The sequence below is a fragment of the Amblyraja radiata genome, chromosome 5, assembly GCF_010909765.2.
Source record: "Amblyraja radiata isolate CabotCenter1 chromosome 5, sAmbRad1.1.pri, whole genome shotgun sequence".
NCBI classification, from domain to species: domain Eukaryota; kingdom Metazoa; phylum Chordata; class Chondrichthyes; order Rajiformes; family Rajidae; genus Amblyraja; species Amblyraja radiata.
Genome location: NC_045960.1, coordinates 51,756,365 through 51,769,562, shown reverse-complemented (window position 1 = coordinate 51,769,562; position 13,198 = coordinate 51,756,365). Strand labels below are relative to the sequence as shown.

At 40.0% G+C, this 13,198-nt stretch overlaps 1 protein-coding gene across 1 annotated transcript in view; it reads right to left on the bottom strand.

Annotated features, from left to right (window-relative positions):
• The window catches only part of nkain2 (sodium/potassium transporting ATPase interacting 2), a 398,362-nt gene extending 396,456 nt beyond the window's left edge, over nt 1–1,906 (bottom strand). The window contains exon 1 of the mRNA XM_033021198.1: nt 1,105–1,906. Within this exon, the coding sequence (XP_032877089.1) occupies nt 1,105–1,158 (54 nt within the window). The 5' untranslated portion in view covers nt 1,159–1,906. The remainder of the gene's footprint in view (nt 1–1,104) is intronic.
• Between the last annotated feature and the right edge of the window lie 11,292 nt (nt 1,907–13,198).

Here is a 13,198-nt window from a genome sequence, read left to right as displayed (position 1 = left end):
ATAGGTAGACTTGTTTGGGGTGTCAGGCACACTTGTTCTCCTGTCAAACTGAATTGAGATGTTCCGTATTTTGCTGGATGCTCCTTTCCCATTGTGAATGGTCACCGGCTAGGAATTCCCATGAGTCGGTTAGACTATTTTTTTAAATTAAAATGAGAGTTTAAAATCTTCCTTGACACATTTTCTTAATTTCCTTGGAAATCTCCCCCCCCCCCCCATCCCATCCCCATCCCCATCCCCCATCATGTTGGAGCTCAGAGTGGATGCTTCAGGAGTTTGAAGCCAGATTGTAGATGATGTGGACTGCCCTCTAGAGCTGACTAGAACCTCCATGCTGGAGACACTTTATTCTATGGTGATGTTACATAATGAGTGGCTGGCACAAAACTTGACCACATCATTGTTCAGTTACAATGCGGTGCGCCGACACAATGCTCATGTCAGACTTGACAGTCAACCAAAGCTGAAGATAAATCACTGTACAGAAGTGAATGTATACGTTAGTGAATAGATTCGCCAGGTACACCGTGGATGTCACGTGTACCCAGAGTCAAAACTAACAAAATGGGTGAGAATCTGACACTTGCGCTACCTAGCAGGAACATCACTACTGGTACATATCCAGCTATCTGTTTCCGTCCCAACCATTATACAACTCAACACTATCATCCAAAATGGGACCTGCTAAAAGACCGGACCTAAACTATCCATATTATTGATAATCGTAACATCGTCTGTTCAAATATAAAGCCAGGGAAAAAAACTCAACGCCTCCTATGAATACTTCATACATTAAGTCTCACTATAGATCTAAACGATTGGTAAACTTCACCGTGTTTTGTTGATGTGTTTATGACATTACAAAGAGCAGCAAAATACACCAAACACGCGCACCAAAGGTTGTAGCAAAGATGTCAAATTCATTTGCATTTGATTCATGAAAAAAATGTAACCGCAAAAGTTTCCAGTGTTATATATCACTGGCTTTGTTTGAACCAGACATCATGTTGTAAGAATGCAAAAGCCCGGACTTTCATGAGAAAATATACAGAAATAGATCAATGATTGTCCATTGTTTAAAAGAAAGTTTCTGATTCCACTTACTAGTTGCAGACTGGAGATGACTACGAGAGTGCACCTGCCACTGCAGCAGCCCATGGTTTGCAGTGGGTCGGAGGAAGGAGGAGTTGTTGTCGGGTCCGGAGCCCCTTTTTCCTTCGCACTCTGCCAGTACCTCTCCCTCCCTCGCGCTGTGATTGCCGGCTCCGCAACACCTGGCGGCGGTGATGGCAGGGAGTGTGTGATAGCCGGGCTGGGCAGCGCCCGCCGTCCGTCCGCCAGCCGCGCTACGGCACGCAGCACTCACTCCCCGCTCACCATCACGTTGCTCGGAAAACCAGGGAAGCTGCACCACTGCACGGTGATTGTCAAGGAGGCAGGCGGAGAGGAGAGAAGGGGGAAGGCGTGGGGTAAGGGGTGGTGGTTGGATTGTGCAAACTCTTTCCGTTGTTGTTGTTTAAGCATCCACGCTGGTTTCTCAGCCGCTTCTCGGTCATGTGCCTGTGAGGAGACTGGTAGCGGCGCGTCGTCTTTTTATCCCTGATATTGATACTAACTGCTGGCGACAGTTGTGGGGTGAATTATTTCCCAGCTCGCAGCTTTGCTGACGCCGCGACTCGGAGGTGACGGGAGAGGAGTGGAGGGCGGGGTGGGGAGTTGGGGGGACGGCTGATGCAAGATGATTGAACGAACCCGGATCACAGCCTGGCTGCTGCAAGCCTCTCGCTCGCTCTGTTGCAACCAAAGAACAGTTTGTTGCGAACGCTGAAACGGAGCCGGGTGTTGCCATCTCGCCCCAGGCGGGATGACAGGCAGGCGCGAACCTGCTGGTGGTGCTGGATTAATCGCTCTGACAGCTTGCTCGATGTCCGCTAGTTATTTTCCTTTTGTTGTCACCCGACCAGGAACTGCAATAGAGCTAACACAGGCAGGGACACCGTGTAGTAACTGCAGATATACCATCTGACGCTACAGATTAGCAAAAGGCACAGTGTCACCCCCTTGTCGAAAATCAGTGTCTTGCCACTGTAGCTTAGAAAACTGTAATAAAACGCCTTGGAAATGGAACATGTAGCATCGAACAGTGTTGTTTTATTGTTCCGTATCCTTCAGTTTCAACAAATATCTGACAATCAAAATGAGTGAGTTTCATGTGATTGCAATATCTGTAATATCGACAATATTTCACACTGATGTAAATCTCGTTCCAAAATAAGATTTAAGTAATTTCCATTGACAGAAATTTACCAAGACTTTTTAATGTATTGTGTTTGCTTCAGATAGTAATCCAGTCATGAACAGATTTTAATAGCCATTTGTCTAGTAACATTTCGGTGTATTACTTGTATAGTTATTGATGGAGAGAGGGTTGTTGTCATTAGAAATATCACATCAATGACACGGCCGGAATCCGTATAAAACCCCAACCGAAAAGTTGCGTTACTTTTAGCACCCATAAACTGTCATTGAATCATGTGTTTTAAAGTGGAAAACTATGGTTGTTATTGGTGACTGGTTTTCTGTCGACATTACGCCGAGTTCCATAATTTTCCAGTGAGTAAAACAATAAAACAGGGTTTTAACTGACAATAGAGCGGAATGTTCACCATTAGACCGACTAACCCATGGAACTTCACAATTAGCATTGTAAGCAACCTGAGCATGATGATCGTAAAATGCTTTAACCGCACCAACCATGCGTTGATATACGCTTCAGGGCGTAATCATTTCTTGTTAAATATCCCTCTGCTTTAATTAATACATTTTCAACTTTTTCATTTCAACAAAATCGTTGTTGCAAATGTTTGATAATTTGAGGTATTTGTTACAAACTATGTCTAAACCTTCCTTTCACACTAAAATGCCAACTGCACGGTTCCTTAGATACTTCCAAAAAATTGTGCAGAAATAAATATTACAGTAAGCGTGCAATGAATGGCTACGTAAAATAATAAATTGACCAACTGTTTGTGACTTTGATCATAGATGCCCACCTGCAACGATGGCAAAGCGCTACACTGTTATTGCCTTCGAGTCTAGTTCCTTCAGATATCAGGCACTTCCCACTCTATTCACTATTTAAATAGTAGTCCCAATGCAACATGGCAACTTCCAATTAGTAGTCAAACCATTTTCCACGCCCTTTAATTTACGCGTATAAACAATGAGTTTATTGATTACTTCGGATTGAAAGTAATTGTCAATCGAGGCCGCAGGCGATTTCTGATTCTGAAAGCGACCTCTTCCGGCCATTTAAATGCAGCAAATGGTGGGAAAAGCCACTGACGTGTTTGCAATGTAATTGCAGCCGCCCCTCACCCCCCCCCCCCCCCCCAAAAAATCATAATATACAAACATAATTAGTACTGTCCTTTCTCTATATTCATTGCATCATCACTTCAATACATTCTCTTGCAAGGTCACTCTGGTTTCCTCTTTAAACAATGCATTCTTGAAGCATTTGAGAAGCTGTTACACCAGACCCAGTCAGATGGTGACAGGACCTTAGATTATGGTCCTGGCATCTACTTGAATTTGCTCTATGGAATGAACAGTTTGTTATAATTCCATTTACAATCAAATAATGTGCCTCTGCTAATATAACAAAGAGCAGCTATTTTAAAGATTAAGGTTACACTGGAACAGGCACAGGTTCAGTACAAACTTTCAAGTCAAGAGTCAAGAGAGTTTTATAGTCATGTGTCCCAGATAGGACAATGAAATTCGTACTTGCTGCACCACGATAGAATATGTAAACATAATACAAAACGGAAGATTAAATTCAGTATGTCTATAGACCATAGACCATATATACACACAATAAATAAACAGAAAGAGTGCAATAATAATAATAATAATAATAATAAAGTTATTGTTCAAAGCTTATTTGATGTTGTGTTTAGTAGCCTGATGTCTGTAGGGAAGAATTTACTCCAGAACCTGGATTTTACAGATTTCAGGCTCCTGTACCTTCTTCCCGAAGGCAACAGTGAAATGAGTGTGTGAGGTCTTTGATGATGTTGGCAACCTTTTTGAGGCAGCGACTGTGATAGATCCCTTCGATGGTGGGGAGGTCAGAGCCAGTGATGGACTGGGCAGTGGTCACAACTTTCTGCAGTCTTTTCCGCTCCTGGTCATTCAAGTTGCCGAAGCAGTCCATGAGCATGCTCTCTACTGTGCACTTGTAGAAGTTTGAGAGAATCCTCCTTGACATACCGACTCTCCGTAATCTTCTCAGGAAGTAGAGGCGCCGATGTGCCTTCTTTATAATTGCATCAGTGTGCTGGGACCAGGAAAGATCTTCGGAAATATGCACACCCAGGAATTTGAGGTTTTTGACCCTTTCCACCATCGTCCTGTTGATATAAATGGGATTGTGGGTCCCTATCCTTCCCCTTCCAAAGTCCACAATCAATTCCTTGGTTTTGCTGGTGTTGAGAGCCAGGTTGTTGTGCTGACACCATTTGGTCAATCGGTCGATCTCACTTCTATACTCTGACTCATCACCATCTGTGATTCATCCCACAACAGTGGTGTCGTCGGCGAACTTGATGATGGAGTTTGCATCATTTAACTACAGTTAAATTCACAGTGAACAAAAATAGGGGATACATTGATCCTTCAGGTGTAGAAATAGGATATTGCTTGTTCTGTCTTGCAAAATTCTGATAATCAGATTCTCAATATCTTGGAAGGATGTCTATGCACTGCTGGTAAGAATAATTGTACCTAAATCTGCACAAGATCATAAACCTATAGTGAGTACTTGATAATTAGCTGCCACAAAAATAACAAACTAGCAGGAGTATTACCGTCCTGGGACAGATTTAACAGTTCTACTCTAGTAAATAAAACAATACCATCAAATGTTTGTATCAGGTGTTTTAGAGAGGGCACTTAATAAAAATAATGCATTTTTGTCATTGAAAGGATTGAGATGGGAAAGATTAGATTTATTTTAATACAAGCTGCAGCATTATGAGAGAACATTAGACAGATCGCTTTATGTAAAATGATTTGGAAGATAGTATGGAAGAAGCGGGATGTATACAGAATTAGATAATTACATATAAATTATTCCCCAATATGGTACAGACATTTAATATGTCCCACCACATTCAATTTTAAGGATACTTGTAACTCATTTATTTTAAACAGATTAACAGCTCCATTAAAATAGAATTAACTAGATATATAAGCAGAGTGCTATGGTGATGACATTTTCAAACTCATTTCTTAGGTCATGGTAAAGCAAGCTTATCAGACACTTACCATGCTGACGTTTATAGTAACTGTCTGAATTTAGATATGTCAGCTTAAAATAAGGTTCATATATTGACTAGTGTGGAATTGACACACGATTGCAATAATAATGTTTACAGTAGATGCAGGAAACCGCAAACGCTGAAAATTCTGACCACAATCAACAGGTCAGCGTTTTTATTATTTTATGTCTATGTTTTTATGTAGTTTTTGTTATTTTTTGTTGGGGTATGTGTGTGGGGGGGTGGGGGTGGTGTGGGGGGGAGGGGGTAACTTTTAAAACTCTCCCTGCACGGGAGACCCGACCTTTTCTTTGTCGGATCTCCGTTGTCGTTGGGGCTGCAACGAGGAGCGGCCTCCAACAGGAAGACCGGGAGCTGTGGTGCCGACTACTCACCTCACCGTCGCGGAGCTGGCCGAGTCCAGAGCGGGTGGAGCGGTGGTGGACGCTGCAGCGGCCCGACCCCCGGAGATTCGGTGGCTGCAACTGCGGGTTTGGCGGGCGGCACCGGGAGCCCGCGGGTCCCTGGAGGGAGACCGCTTTTCAGGGCTCCCGCAACGGCGACTTCTCCCGCCCGAGTTGCGGGGTTGAAGAGCTCCTGGAGCGGGGCCTTACATCATCGCCCCGCGCGGCTTGGAATGGCTGCGGGACTGCGAGCGCGCGCCGGGGGCTCTAACATCAAGAACCCAGTGTGCGGCCTTGCATCACCCGGCGTGGCTTTAATGGTCGCGGGACAATTCGCCATCGCCCGCCGGGGGCTTTGACTTTGACTTTGACTCTGATATCGGGGGGGAGAGTGCAGTGGAGAGAAAAGTTTTTTTGGCCTTCCATCACAGCAATGTGATGGATGTTTATGTAAATTGTGTTGTGTCTTGGGTCTATTTGTTTGTAATGTATGGCTGCAGAAACGACATTTCGTTTGGACCTCAAGGGGTCCAAATGACAATAAATTGAATTGTATTGTATTGTATTGTAAGAAGCCCCTGTTGAGAAAGAAGCAGTTCACATTAACAAAATCAACAAATCTGGATCATTCACTTTGTTGCTCAATCAAACAAGTTATTGCCATATTTTATTAAACTGCACAACGTGTGTTTTAAGGGCAGTTTTTTGTGACAAAACTGCTCATGAAAAGGCGATGTAAATTTGTATCCAATTAACTACTGAATTTGTATATATTTTAATATTGCATGAAGCTCCATAGATTTCTGAAGCATAACAATGTATTTGTGTGTCAACATGCATTTTAAAGGGTTCAGTTGTTTACCTTTGCAGATTTTGTTCCAGTTTATGAAGTTTGGTCAGAAGGTGGACTTCACAATGTAAAATTTACATTGTAACTATCATGTTGCCACTCAAATCAACACATTGATAACCAAAGCCTGGGCAGGGTAATGACAGATAAAAAATCTACCACCTTATAACTTACGAAGTGTGTTAAAATAGTAATTAAATCTACATAGATTTATATTAAATCTAATATAGATATCAATTTTATTTATATTTAAGGTTTTATTTTACTTGTTAAATATTTTCTGCTCAGTATCTTTACCTTTAAGTAAATAAGTGCTATCATCTTGATTTTGTCAATTTGCGAGCCATGTGTATTGCTGCTATTATTCCTAAAGTGGTGTCATGAAGTACAGTTCCTAAGGAACCATGTTATAGAAAATCATGTTATAAAAACCCACTCTCTGGACAGAAGAAGGGTCTCGGCCCAAAACAAGAACTATCCATTTCACTCCACAGACACTGCCAGTCTTGCTGAGTTTCTCCAGCAATTTGTTTTTAACATAAACTGAAACCTTCTGTGGGCCAAGTTTAGCAAATGCTAAAATTAGCAGAATAATTAAAACATGTCCTAAATTAAATCGAGGAGACAGATGTACAAAATCTGAACATGGGTTAGATATTTAAATTTGCGAGCACCTAATACTGTTTATTGCCATTTTTTGATGAGGAAATTGGATGCTGATTGTGGCATTCAAATCAACCCCATTCTCCCGCCTTCTTCCCATAACCCCTGACTGCTGTACTTATCAAGAATCTGTCAATCACTGCCTTAAAAATATTTATTGACAGCCTCCACAGCCTTCTGTGGCAAGGAATTCCACAGATTCACCGCCCTCTGACAAAAGAAATTCCTCCTCATCTCTGTTCAAAATATACATCCCTTTACTCTGAGGCTGTGGCCTCTGGTCCTAGACTCTCCCGCTGGTGGAAACATCCTCTCCACATCCATTCTATCCTGGCCTTTCACTATTTGGTAAGTTTAAATGAGGTTCCCTCTCATTCGTCTAAAGTCCAGCAACTACTGGCCCAGTGCTGTCAAATGCTCATCATATGTTAACCCAATCATTCTTGGGATCATTCTCGTAAACCTCCTCGTAAACCTCTCCAATGCTAACATATCCTTCCTCAGGTATGGTGTTCAAAACTGCTCACAATACTCAAAATGTGGTCTCATCAGTGACATATACAGCCCCTGCATTAAATCCCTGTTTTTATATTCTAGTCCTCTCAAAATAAATGCTAGCATTGCATTTGCCTTCCTTACTACAGTTTCGACTTGCAAATTAACTTTTTGGGAATCCTGTGCCAGTATTCCCAAGTCCATTTGCTGTCAATACTCAGTGAAACTGACAGGGTTTTCAAGCATATGCAACGGTTTGGAGAAATTCAAAAATTGTATTTAGTGCACTCATTAAATCTCATCAGGTCAAAGATCTTTCTGATGAAAATGTAACTCTGTTTCTCTTTCCACTTAACATGCCTACTAAATGAGTATATCCAGCAGTTCTATTTCAATTTTACAGTTTGAAAATAAATATTTTACAAATCTACACCACCATTGAACCTGAAAATTGTATTATTTGTTACAAAATATCTAAGTAAACTTTTATGATGGACTAAACCAAATGCATATTTAATTTAGGGACCCATGAATTTCGTTTTTTGAAGGAATTACAATGACCTTACACAAATATTTCAAATGAGGGATTTTAAATTACAGCTTTTCTTTCTGCTCACGGTCCATAACCCATGCAATGTCAACTCTTTCCTCATCGTCATTTTATCCTATTATGTCATGATTCACACACAATATGTATATTGACGATGGTTCATAAAGTCTATAACCATTTTACTAAATCATAACTACTGGTGTGCTTTGAGGCAATGTGACAATGAACATGGGTATCAAGTGTTTCCCTAACTAGCTTTGGAATAGCTGAACTCATCACTTTAGAAACTTACATTGTATCTTGGATCCTGTATCTTGGATCTCTTGCGCATCATTGTTTACCAATATAAGCTGATCCCTTGTCTTCAAATATGAGTCAAACTTGAAAATCCACATCATATTTATTCTGGAGGCCATTTGCTTCCATTCCTTCTCTGCAGAAAGATGTTGCTTGTCCAGCTCAGTTACTCCAGCATTTTGTGTCTACTCGATTTAAACCAGCATCTGCAGTTCTTTCCTACATATAAAAACAAACACACAGTTATACATTGCTTTTAACAATGTCAGATGACCAAAGGCATATTACTTTGAGAACATATCATATAAAGGAAGCAAAGATCAGATTCAGAATCATGACAGTCTGGTCAAAATTATGATTTTCAAAAAAGATTTTCAAAGCTGATAAACGAGCTTGTGCAAGTGTTTACAGAAGCTTAAGTCCAGTCATCTGAGGCCTTCTTCATTAGATGAAAGAAAGTATAAATAAACCCACAACTTGGAGTGGAGTTATGAATGGTCCAGAAAGCAATAGATAACAGATGCTGAAACAATGAATAGATATGGTGATGGAGCAGGATGTTTTAGGGCTGGGAAAGCATTGCAGGTCAAGAAGACTAATACAGATGCTCCCCGATTTATGATGCTTCGACTTACGATATTCCGACTTTACGATGGTGCAAATGCTGAGCAACGGCAGCAAGCCGCAGCTCACTTCCGGTCACGTGATCAAATTGTATTAAACACGTTTTATTTATTTATTTATTTATTATTAGAGCAATTGTACAAGAATAAAACAGTCGGCGTATAAAATTATACAATTAATGTACAGCTTCAATTTTAACTTTTTAACTTGAAAATAAAGGAAAATAAAAGAGAAAGAACAAGAGAGAGAAAACGTGTGAGGTGCAAAGATGGGACCCCTAGACCCCCAACGATAGGACCCCTAGACCCCCAACGATAGGACCCCTAGACCCCCAACGATAGGACCCCTAGACTCCCAACGATAGGACCCCTAGACCTCCAACGATGGGACCCCTAGACCCCCAACGATGGGACCCCTAGACCCCCAACGATGGGACCCCTAGACCCCCAACGATAGGACCCCTAGACTCCCAATGATAGGACCCCTAGACCCCCAACGATGGGACCCCTAGACCCCCAACGATAGGACCCCTAGACCCCCAACGATAGGACCCCTAGACTCCCAACGATAGGACCCCTAGACCCCCAACGATGGGACCCCTAGACCCCCAATGATAGGACCCCTAGACCCCCAACGATAGGACCCCTAGACTCCCAATGATAGGACCCCTAGACCCCCAACGATAGGACCCCTAGACCCCCAACGATAGGACCCCTAGACCCCCAACGATAGGACCCCTAGACTCCCAACGATAGGACCCCTAGACCCCCAACGGTAGGACCCCTAGACTACCAAAGTAGTGTAGCCAAAGAGTAGATGAAAGAGAGAAAAAAACAAAAAGAGAGAAAAAAGTGGTGATATACCTGCCTCTCGTCATCCCCCCCCCCCCCCCCCCCCCCCCCCCCACCCACCTCACCCAACCCATAGTTGGGTTTAAGTCCAACGTTGTGTTGCGTCATACTATCCTTGTAAGAATTCGGTGAAGGGTGACAATGTCGTGAAAAATTGATCTAGTTTTTCTGCCAAGACAAGTCTAATATTTTCCAAATGTAGTGTCTCGGACATGTATGTAATCCACATCTTAACAGTAGGGACTGATGTGTGTTTCCAAAATTTAAGTATTCGTTTTTTCGCCGTTATCAGACCATAATGAAGGAAACGTCTTTGAAATAATGTTAGCTCAGAGCAGGCTTCTGACAGACGTACCTAGATTGATCAGTTCTGTGTCGAGGTCCAATTTTATTTTAAGTATTTTAGAAAAAATTTCAAAAATTCCTCTCCAGAAACTTATGTAACTTTATACAAGAGGCAAAATAATGGGTTATAGTTGCTTCCGGAAGGAGACATTTATCTCAAATAGGAGAAACATTTGGGAAGATCTTATTCAGTTTAAACTTTGAATAATAGAGTCTGTGCAGTATTAGCGAGACTATAAATTATATTAGCGAATGCCTAACGTTAAGAGAACATTTGTGTATGTATAGAAGACTTTCCTCCCATCTGTCTTTTAAAATGTCTTTTAAAATTGTTAGGCCGAGTTCATCTTCCCAAGCTCGTGTTATTACTTCCAACGATGGGGTTTGCATATTTAAAAGGGTATTATAAAGGTGTGATATTAACTTGTTTGAATAGGAGTTTCTATTCATATGTTAGTCTAGTGTGTCTGTAACGATATATTGATAGTCTTTGGTATATGATTTCAGATAGTCTCGTATTTGAAGATATCTAAAGTATTGGCTACCTTTCAGATGACATTTCGACTGTAATTCTTGAAATTAGAGAAGAGTTCCCATCTCATAAAGATTTCCCAGTTTTTTAATTCCTAATCTTTCCCAGTGTGTGAACGTCTTGTCTAAAATAGACGGATTAAATGAGGGATTATTGGCAATTGGTAAGAGAAGAGATAAATTTCTCAGTTTAAGGGTTGACTTCACTTGTTTCCAGATTTGTAGGATACTATGGATAATCGGATTTTTCTCATATACTGTTTTCTTCAAATTTATTGGAGAGAGAAGAATCGCGCCTATATTAAAAGGCGAACAATCTTCTCTCTCCATTATTAACCATTTTACCTGTTGGCATGTGTTGTCCATCCAATAGATTATGTTTTTAATATCCGTTGCCCAGTAATAGTACAAGAAATTGGGGAGAGCCAATCTGCCAATTTCTTTGGGTTTACATAGATATCGTTTATAGATTCTCTGTGTTTTATAATCCCAAATAAAGTTTGTGATCAGAGAATCGAGTTTTTTTTTAAATGTTTAGGGAGATAAATCGGTATTGATTGAAATAGGTACAGGATTTGTGGAAGGAAGATCATCTTTATGGCATTTATTCTACCTATGAGAGACATCGAAAGCATTTTCCAAAATTGAATAAGGGCATTTAATATGGTAATTAATGGTGGAAAGTTTGCTTGAAATAGAGAAGTGTATTTTCTAGTTACGTGAACTCCAAGATATTAAAATTTTTCCCTGGCAATTCTAAAAGGAAATTTTAGAAGGTGTGTCAGATCTTGAGGCTTTATTGACATAATTTCACTTTTGTTCCAGTTTATTCTATATCCTGAAAAGGAACCAAATTCCTCTATAAGATTTAGTATGTTTGGAATGCGAACGTGAATTGGTGATATATAGTAATACATCATCTGCATATAATATTTTATTATTATAATATTTAGTATTATATTCGTGAATATTCGGATGTACTCTTATACTTTCTGCTCAAGGTTCAATCGCAAGGGCAAATAACAGGGGTGATAATGCACACCCTTGTCTATTGCCCCTGGATAGCTGAAATTTAGGTGAATGTATTTGATGTCAGTATTCTGGCATTCGGCTTGTCATACAGCAACTTTATTCATGAAATAAAATTTTCTCCTAACTGGAGTTTTTCAATACTATAAAAAGATATTTCCATTCTACTTGATCAAATGCTTTTTCTACATCTCATGAAATAATTGATAAGTCTTCCTTTATCATTCTATAAACCCAGTTTGATCAGAATGTATTAATTTATTAATGTATTTACTTAGTCTTACAGGGCAATTGATCTATATGATCCCGGTTCTTCAAAATATTTATCTTTTTTGGGTATCAGTGTAATAGTTGATTCGACTAAGGTTTGTGGTAGCGACTGTTCTTTAAATGCGTGTATATAAAGGTCTTGTAAATGCGGGGAGATTACATCATAAATTTTTTAATAGAAATAATTACTAAACCCATCTGGGCCTGGGGTTTTGCCATTCTTCAATGAATTAATAGTCTCTTTGATTTCTTTAATTGTGATTGTGCTCCTAATTCTTCACGTTCCGCCACGTTGATTGACTGAAAATTACAGTTGTCAAGGAAGTTTAAAATTTTTATCGTTTCTGCTGAAGTTTTGGATGTATATAAATTTTGATAGAATTGTACAAATCTTTCATTAATATCCTTTGGAAGTGTAAACAGTTCACCTTTCTCTAATCTAATTTTTTGAATAGTATGATCCTTTTCCATTTTTCTCAACTGACGTGCGAGAAGTTTATGCAGTTTGTCGCCGAATTAAAATTTTTCCTGTTTAGTAATTTGAAATAGCCTGATAACTCTTGCGGAGAGGATTCAATTTAGCTTGAATTTTAATACTGCTATCTTATTGTGTTTATCCATAGAAGGATCTATCGCATTTTCTGAATCCAGCTGTCTGATCTGTTCTTCTAATTCCAGTTGTTTTGTCCTGTTCTTTTTATTTTGATATGCTTGATATGAAATGATAGAACCTCTGATAAAGGCCTTAAAAGATTCCCATAGTAACAAAGGCGAAATACCTGGAGTATCATTTGTCTCATAAAAGAATTCCATCTGTTGTTTTAGATATTCACAGCAAGCTGGGTTAGTTAATATTTGGGGATTAAATCTCCAGAATGTTTTTTTATTGTACATTCCTTCTAGTTTTAGGGAGAAGGTTAGAGGGGAATGATCAGAAATAATACTATTATGATATTTGGGATTTG